At 49.5% G+C, this 9375-nt stretch overlaps 1 protein-coding gene across 3 annotated transcripts in view; it reads right to left on the reverse strand.

Annotated features, from left to right (window-relative positions):
- The window catches only part of FGD5 (FYVE, RhoGEF and PH domain containing 5), a 122757-nt gene that overhangs the window by 26894 nt on the left and 86488 nt on the right, over positions 1–9375 (reverse strand). For 2 of the 3 annotated variants that reach the window (XM_059161831.1, XM_059161833.1), the window contains exons 6-10: positions 7164–7324; positions 6744–6900; positions 6039–6126; positions 4260–4310; positions 3606–3664 (exon numbers count right to left, since the gene is read on the reverse strand). In XM_059161831.1, coding sequence (XP_059017814.1) covers positions 3606–3664; positions 4260–4310; positions 6039–6126; positions 6744–6900; positions 7164–7324 — 516 coding nt within the window. The remainder of the gene's footprint in view (positions 1–3605; positions 3665–4259; positions 4311–6038; positions 6127–6743; positions 6901–7163; positions 7325–9375) is intronic. The other variant, XM_059161832.1, reaches the window with a different exon arrangement.

Raw genomic sequence — 9375 nt, forward strand, 5'->3', positions numbered from 1 at the left:
GAAATAAAATCTGTTCAGAGAGTAAGATGGTGGTTGCCAGGGGCTGGGGGAAGGGCTCAGTGTTGAGTCAGGACAGTTTCAGTTGGAGCCGGTGCGGAAGTTCTAAAGGCAGACAGTGGTGATGGTCACACAACAATGTCAATGTGCTTCTTGCTGATGAATAGTGCACTTAGAAATGGCTAAGACGGTCCATTTTATGGGGTGCCTGGGTGGCTCAGTGGGTTAAAGCGTCTGCCTTCGGCTCGGGTCATGATCCCCAGGGTCCTGGGATGGAGCCCGCATAGGGCTCTCTGCTCAGCAGGGAGCCTGCTTCCTCCTCTCTCTCTCTGCCTGCCTCTCTGCCTACTTGTGGTCTCTATCTGTCAAATAAATAAATACAATCTTAAAAAAAAAAAAAAGAAATGGCTAAGATGGTCCATTTTATGTTACGTGTATTGTACTTCAATACAAATTTTTTTAAAAGTCTATTTTAAAAAATGACAGTGAAAATCAGAGAGCCCAGACATACACCTGTCCCCTCACTCTGTTCTAAAGGGAGACAGTTTACTTTCATGCTATGAGGAAGAGGACAGTCAATGGCTAATTTGATATAAAACCTCAAAAGCCTGAACTTGCAAGCAGAGGTGGGATTTTCCTTCTGGGAATCTGAGGCTTGGTCTGAGTGACTGCAGTTAGAAGCAAAGTGCCTCCACTCTCTGATGCAACCTGTGACCAGTTCCTGAAGGAGTTCCCAGTGCTCACAAACCTGGAGCCAACTCTAAACCTCCAGGCCTACATTTCATGACATTACTCAGGGCTGGGTGAAGAAAAGACAGACCCGATGTGGGAAAGAGAGGAACAATCCTTGTGTACATCTCTGTGTGTCAGTGAAAGGAGCAGGACCATGTGCATGGACAGGTGGATATGTTTTCATGCAAGAATATGTGTGAGGTTGCAGGTCTGAACGTGTAAGTGACGCATGCAGGCATGTCAGGCTGGTGGCTAAGAAAGGCTCCCGTTCAAACCCAGCTCCCACACTGAGACCCAAGGGATCGTGAGGAAGCAACCTGTCTCTCCAGGCCTCAGTTTCCTTGCTTGTGACACTGGGCTGATAATAGTTCCCCTGAGGATTAGAGAACACAGGGCATGATCCCCTGCTAACAGAGGCAGCCGTGGTCACCAGGAGAAGGATGCTACACAGGAATTTGCCACAGCCTTTCCTGAAAAGCTGGTGAGGATGACTTCTCCCCCTTCTAAAACTTTCCCATCCCGTCTTCCTTACTGCTCCCATTGTTCCCTTGCCCTCCACCAAAATATGAGGATCACGGCAGGGGAGGGGTCACCTTGGCCACTGCTCTTAGAGTCACACTTCCCAAAGCCTCTCCCATCACCTAACAGTTTTCTGCTAACAGGCTGCTAAATGGATTTATAATTTGGCTTGGTTGTCAGTACTCTCTCCTAGTGAGCTTATCAGTGGCATTTCAGACCTGGTATCAGATGGGTACTGGGCCCCATTTTACGGTGGTGGGATGTGGCTCGTCCTAGAAAATGTATCTCCAACTTAGCTACCTTTGTGGGGAGTTACAGCAATGGTTTGATGTGAGCATAAAACCCACGTGAATGCTACCGCCTCCAGGAAACCTTCTATGGTTCTTACAACCAATAAGTACTTCCCAGATTCTACTGAAGGCAATGTGGAGACGTAGAAGGCTTTATAAAATGGGGGAATGGCACCACCAGTCATATTTTAACAGGATCACTCTGAATGAAATGGCAGGGTTGGAGGTGATGAGGCCTGAGGTGGGTAGTGGCCATGGGGAGGGAGAGGCAGAGCCCCAGCCTGTCCTTTAGCCTCTCAAGCCACTGAGCTCTGCTCTGGCACTGGGCAGGACCCACCTGTCTATGGCCCAGGCAGAGTCCTAGCCTGATTCCAGGAAGTGTGCAATAGGGGCTGCTAATCCAGAGCAGGCCCAGTGTGGTATCCCCAGGCAGCTGGAGAGACAGAAGCCAGCCTGTGCCAGGCACAGCACCTAACCCCAGTCTTCAAGAAAGCTGGGGGAAGGCACTACGGGGGCTCCAGCTGCAGCGCCTCCAGTTCCTTCTGCTCGAGGGTGCCACCTGCAGGAGGGAAGACAAGGCCCTGCCTGGACCAGTCTTCCTTTTAGGAAACAGAGGCATCCCTGGCTAAGCGAGATGCAGAGAAGCCAGACCATCTGCTGCTATGTCCGTCACAACAGGGCAAGGGACGCCAAAGCATTCCCGTCTGTGGCTACACTGAAGGAAATCTTATGTATGTACAGGATGCCAAAACAACATGCACCAAGGAGTTCATGGACCCTAGAGCTGGAGGGCAGACGTCCCGATGATGATGACATGTCTGATGTACCGATTTTCACATCCAGCTGCCTTTCGCCTCCATACTCAGCACACCATCTCTTCAGACTCTTGTTCTACCTCATCTACCCTGCTGCCATCTTCCACCTATGCTGGGTTGCTCTCTGTCTCTGATGTGACTTATGCTTCTCACTCTCCATGCCTCTGCCCAGGCTAGGCCCCTTTCCGGGCACAACTTTCCTCTCTCTGCTTTTGAGGCATGTGTGCTCCCTATGGGAGCACCTTCCACATCATCTCTTCTCACAGCCCCGGATGGCAGGGATGGCTTCCTTCTCTGAACCATGTAGCATTTTCTCTCTCTCTTATGATGCTTATCATGTCCACATGTTTACTCCTCTATACACTGTGATATCCTCTGTGCTGGGATTCATGTCTTAACTCTGTATCACCAGTCCCCAACACAAGACTGACATGGAGTAGGTGTCCCATAGGTGTGACTCTCCTCCTCTTCTTCTACCTGTGGATGACTCACTAAAACGATGCTCTGTGTATTTGCCACAGCAGAGCTGAGGAAGGACTCGGCAGGCATAGCACCATCACTCCCACCTCTGCCTGTGGAACATATCACTGACCATCAAACTCCTTTCCCCCTGAGCTAGGAATCAGCCTCAGGATACTTCTCAACACAAAGCTCTAGTCTCATTTTAGTGGAGCAGAAAATATGGGACACAAGTAATCAACATACCACTCGAATAGAGTTGGGACATGGGATAAAGTTGGCCATCCTTGGCAGAAAACTATTTACTAAATACCAGGTACACTCTAGCAGAACCAGGCGTGTACTTAGAGCTCACATATTCTTGTGGACAAGTGGTTTTCAAACTTTTGTGAGCAAAATAGCTACCTGGGCATTTGTTAAAAATGTATATCCCTGGACCTGCCCCAAAGATATTCTAAGGAGTGCCTAGGAATCTGTAACTTACAAGGCACTCCAGGTGCTGAAGCACAGGGTCTCAGACCACAATCAGGACATTACTCACCAGATCTGTACAAGTCTGTAGCCCCCTCACTACTGTAATGGTGAACCAGAGACCCAGACAGGAATACACAGTACCTGAGGTCACACAGCAACTGTCAGGGCCAGAAGCCGAGGGCCAAGAACTCTTTGACAGGTCCCAGCAGATGGTTGCCTGTAGCACCCCCAGAAGTGGAGTATCACAAGGCAGACCTGGGCAGCCTAGAGGGAGTCCTAGACCTGAATCCCAGAGAAGGAGCCCAGGAAACAGACTTACCCCCTGCTCCATGCTGTCATTGGCACGGTCTGTGACTTTGGAGATGAGAGTCAGTGCACCTGTGGAGGGAAGCAGAGAAGATAGCAGGCCTTCTGTAGAGGAGGGCCAGTCCAGGAGCCACCATCCTCGCCTCTCTTCTGTCCTCTCCGCTCTCCCACCCACTCCCCAAGATCACTGCCATTGCAGGGGCTTGTCTGTGGATGGCACCAAGTTTTCCCACAGCTGGATCAGGTTACAGGCCCAACCCTTGTTGTGCTGCTACTGCCTAAGTGTCCTTGACAGTGATTTGACCATTTTATACCTTAGTTCCCTTGGCTGTAAACTGAATATGTTAAAATAGGGACTGCCCTGGTAGTTCATATGCATGGGCAGTCACATAGAACTGGGAGGAAACAGGGACACTACGGTGACTTTTTGAGACCTGACACCACCTCCTAGCACCAAATCCTGATTACTGCCCGCTTCTTTGACTGGATGACAGCCCATCCCAGGGATGCCTGGCCTGAGGTGAGGGGGAATCATCTCAGAAGCCCCAGAGGTTTCCTGCCCACTGCATATCCAGCTGCCAGGGAGGGGGCTATATCCTGCACCAGAGCTGGGAGAACAGGGACCTAAAGAGGAACATGTCATCCTCCAGGTTCATGCTGCACTTACCCTGCGTGTTATCGTACTCAGCTGAGTCCGGGCTAAGGTTGTTTAAATAGTCTGCAAGGGAAAAAAAAAGTCTTCAAGGAGAACAAGAGCCAGGGTTAGTTTGCCCCTGGGAGGCCAGTCCCTCCTGTCCACAGCAGAAGCCCCCCTTCCAGACTTTGAAGATAAGTGCCAGAAGAATGGGGTATCTACCCTCTCACCCTGTTAGCCCTCCACACCACCACACTAGAACAAAACAGTCTCCTGAATCATCACCAGCATCACTGCCAGCACTGCTAGTCATTCACTCATTCAACAAGTCTCCATTGAGTGCTTGCTGTGTGCGGGGCACTGTGCTATGCCTTTGGCATATGGACACAGACAAGGTAAATCCCTGCCTCTTGAGAAGCACACTGTCTACTGGGGGAACAGATGTGACCATCAACACACTGGAGTGTGATATATTAAACCTTTAACACATTTATACCCAAAAGCTCTACATGGGCTGGCCTCTCTCTAGTGACCTCTCCATGTCACTCACTCATTCTGGCAATGCTGGCACTCTTACTATTGCTTGAACATGCCAAGCCTGTTAATACCCTCAGGCCCTTGCACTCACTACTCCCTCTACGGATACTCTCTTTCTCCAGATCTTCATGTCCTCACTTGGCAGAGATCTCTATGGAGTGTTACCTCCTCAGAGAGGTCCTTCCTGAGTGCTGTATCTAATTCAGAGCCCGATTATGCCCCATCCCCTCAGCCCACTTTATTTTCTTCAGAGTTCTTATCACTGACATATCTTTATTTCCTTGTTAGTTTGTTAAAGTATAAACTCCACAGTGTCACAGAGTTTTGGCTGTTTAATTCACTGCTGTATCTCTAGCATCTAGCACGGAACCTTGTACACAGTAGATGCTCAATAAACGTTCGCTGAATTAAATGAACAAATTCCATGTCTGTTGGCCCTAATATACATTCCGTATGGCCTTGGTCACTACCTGGAATTACACGCATAGCTCTATGTGTGGGTGTCCATCTCTCTTACTGGGACAGCAGTTCCCCAGGCGTGGTGTCTTTGTCCATTTGGGAGTCAGCTGGGTAAATGAGTCTGGAGCTCAGGAGAGAGGTGTGGTGTTTCTGGCAGGTGGAGGGAGGGGGGGATGACTCCCTGTGGAGAGTTTGTAATACAGGAAGGAAGGGAAGAGGACCTAGCACTGAGCCCCAAGAAACACTAACATTAATGAAAGAGTTGACGTAGGGAGGTTGTCAATACAGATGGAGAAGGGCAGTAGAGAGGTCTCAGGGAGGCAGGGGGAAAGAGAAGCCTCAGAATGAGAGGGCTGAAAAGCAGAAAGTGGTCAATGGTTAAGCCACAGAGATGGTCACAGCAGGTTCAAAGTGGAAAATGTCCACTGATTGGGCCATAAGAAGTGCTTGGTGATAAGAACAGCTTTAGGGAAACAAGACACCCACCGAGGAAATGCAGAATGGGGGAAGGGACGAGTTTTTTTTGTTTTAGGATGGGGGAGGCTGAAGTAAGACACAGAAGGTGGCCACTGAAGTGAGGTTTCCATGTTGGCAGCAGGGGGTCCAAAGCTCAGCTGGAGGGAAGGTGGGGGCAGAGTCTAGCATGTCTGGAGAAGCAGGTGCCAGGAACTGAGAGTAGTCCTCCCCCTACCCTCCCACCCCCATGGTGGGAGGGGAGGTTGTCATCACACAGTTGGCCACCATCACCAGCACCCCTTCTCAGGTGCCTCCTCCCCAAAAACATCTCAGTGCATCCTGACCTCCTGTGGGGCCCACCTGTAAGGAGCACTTGGTACTGGAAGAGGCGCTGAACCACCCGCAGCAGCCGGTGCTTCACATTCTGGCCACCTCCTTGCTGACTCTGCTCCCAAGAGATAAGAAGGACAAAACTCCATCAGAGACCTCTGTCTCAAGGCACCAGGCTCACGGCATCCTTCATACACTGTTCCATCCACACATTTTCCTTGTCACACTGAGCTTCTCCCCAATCTATAAAACTAGGATCCCCTCCTCCAGGAAGGCCTCCCAGATTAGCACCACCGTGCTGTGACAGTTCCTTCCTTCACGCTCACATTCAGTGCTACATTCAGTAACATGGATCTACTAATCCCTGCTTTTGCATCTAATATTAATAAAAGGGAAAAAGCCCCCATTTTTCTGTCTAGTAACTGGATACCCAGTTTGTTGGTCACTCCAGTGGCTGCGGCCCCAGCTTGCTTTATGCTTTTCTACTGGGACAGGAGAATGGTCACTAAAACCCTCACCATGATGGGGGCTCAAAGAGTTGTCATCGATCATCCATGAGGGAATGTTCTTGGTTCTAGGTCTTCCCTCCTACTGGGTCACCCTCTCCTCCCCCAGCCAGGTCTTCCCCTCTGGCCTCAGACCTACCAAGAAGCCCTACTGATTTACAATAAGCCCTTTCATGCCCACCCCACCCTGTATCCTTAGGGCAGGTTCTTAGAGGACCAAGGGACCCACCTCGAACTCACGGACAGCAGCTGCCAGCCGGGGAGAATGCAGGCAGTTCTCACTGAGCAGACTCAGATACCTGTCGAACTGCAGGATGTGAGTGGCATGGTGGTCAAAATCCTGCTCCCGGGCCAGGAAGACGTCAGCCACCTTCTGCTGGCCCTCCCTGCAGCCGGGGAGGGGGGCGGGACAGCGAGAACTAAGCCTTTTGACCAGCACAGTGTTCACTGGTGAGCGCTGGAGTCACATTACTGGGTGGCAACCCCATCTTGACCCTCGTGCTTGTTTTACTTTAGGCAAGTGACTGAACACCTGTGTCTCAGCTTCTGCATCGGTCAAATGGAGACACCATTTCACATGCTGGGTTTTAAGAGCCCCCCACCCAGTGTAATGGAGGGAAGTAGGGGCAGGAGTCCATGGACAGCTCACCAGTGCAACAGTCTCTCCCCCAGCTCCTCCAGGATCCCCTGATGAAGGTCTCGGATGGCTGGGAGTTCACTCAGGCCACGCCTCAGCTCCTCCCTGGCCAACGTGTCCTTGCCCTCCTGGTCTGTTTCATCCAAGGCCCTCATGACGGCTCCGTGGAAATCCTGAAACACCAAAGGCCTGTTACCACAGCTCACAGGACTGAGCACAAGTCCTCCCTGGGAGTTCCTCCCACGGCTTTGAAGCCCTGACCTACACAGATAGTATAGGACTTTTGGCCAGCATTTCAGACCCCAGCATTCTCACCTGTAAAACAGGGGTGATAACACACACCTGGTGATCACAGATAACTCGTGCCCCAAAAGCACCCAATATAATGCCTGCTACAGTGGAGGGTGTTAAGCATGTTCATTCCTGAACTTGGGTCATGCTCTTCAGGTAACCCTCTCTTTGAAGTAATATAAAGTGCTCTACCATTATCCATCTTTGAAAAGGTTCATGCACTGTGTTGCTTTAAAACAAAGGCTAGGGGTGCCTGGGTGGCTTAGTGGGTTAAAAGCCTTCAGCTCAGGTCATGATCTCAGGATCCTGGGATTGAGCCCCGCATCGGGCTCTCTGCTCAGCGTGGAGCCTGCTTCCCTTCCTCTCTCTCTGCCTACCTGTGATCTCTGTCTGTCTAAATAAATAGATAAAAATCTTAAATAATAGATAAATAAAATAAATAAATAAAAATAAAACAAAGGCTAAAGAAATCACAGGCAACTCCTCTATGGTGTGTTAAGCAGTCACTGAAAATGATACAGATGGTGACTATGTACAGATTTTCATATCCTAGAGCCAGGAATCAAGAAGGGAAACAAAGTTATCTTTCTACCTTAACACAGTTCTGTAAAACAGAAACAAAGGAAAAAGCTAAAAGGAAATCAGTCAAAATATAAACAGTAGTTATATCAGGGCTCTAAGATTAGGAATGATTTTTTTCTTCCCTGTTTTCTAAAATTTTTGTATTATGATTAATTACTTAAAAATTCAACTAAATTGAATGAACATTAAAATGATAACAAATGCAAAACATTTTTCTCACAAGAACAAGTTTTTACCTTTAAATACACCTGCTCTTGCATGAACCAGAGCTCTGTAGTTTTAAATATATGGAATATACTGAAACCACCTCAAATTGTGGAGCAGTGCTCACTAGGAAAAACATTAGCATCAGAGGTCAGGTGGTCCAGTCCAAATAAAGGTCAAATCACCTTTATAATATTTAGGAAAGATGAACACACTGCCTTGTTTGATTGCCTCCCTGATGGAGAACTCACTACTGAGCAAGACAGTTAATTCCACTGCTGAGCGATTTTCATTGCTAGAATGGTCTCTTTACATTGAGATCTGAAAGGGGAAAATGCCAGAGAGGATGAGCAGCCCCTCCTCCAGGAAGTCCTACTGATGTTCTCTCACAGTAAAGGAATGCAAGAGAAGGGGAGGGCTAGGAAAAAAAGGCAGGGAGTTAGGTCAGGGTCAGAGAGAGGGACAAGGGGAGAGAGAAAGAAAAATGAGAAAGCAGAGAGAAAGAGAGAGAGAGAACGATGGAGGGGAAAGAGATAGGGGAGGAGGGACTGACGAGAGAGCAGGACAGAGAATGGGAGAGGTAGCACATTCTGTGCCCTCCCCTCCTCCAGTATCTGTAATGAGGCTGCCGTCAGACAGAGGACACCAGATGTGGGGGTTACGAAGGTCTCTACTTCCTGAACACCTCATCCTGTCTGAAGCTGACCTCCTGCTGCTACAACCTGCTCTGCCGGGAACTGGGGGGAAGGATGAGAAGAGGACAGCTCACCCTGGCCTGCGGTCCCAAGGAGGGAGGATGAGCCGGCTTTTCCTGAGGCCGGCCCTCATCAGCCCCAGTCAAGTGCAATTTGAAGGTCTCAGGACACCTCTAGTCCCATCACTGAGGTCAGAAACTTGGGGCTGAATCTTGAACTAAGGAAGAGACTCTCTGGCTGAAGGCATGAGTGTCCTTAAGTGGATGCCACATGCTAGAGCTATAATTAGAAACCAAATCCCATTGCCCCTAAGCTATCAGAGCCTTTCCTGAAAGCACTTTTTAGAGGGTGGAGAAAGTGTCATCTACAAGTGAGAGGCAAGTAGGGGGAGGTGGTGTTTAGTTCTTATTTCCGCCCACAGCTGGCTCTGGGACACTGGGGTTGTTCTGAAC

This window comes from Mustela lutreola, chromosome 2 (genome assembly GCF_030435805.1).
Source record: "Mustela lutreola isolate mMusLut2 chromosome 2, mMusLut2.pri, whole genome shotgun sequence".
NCBI classification, from domain to species: Eukaryota; Metazoa; Chordata; class Mammalia; order Carnivora; family Mustelidae; genus Mustela; species Mustela lutreola.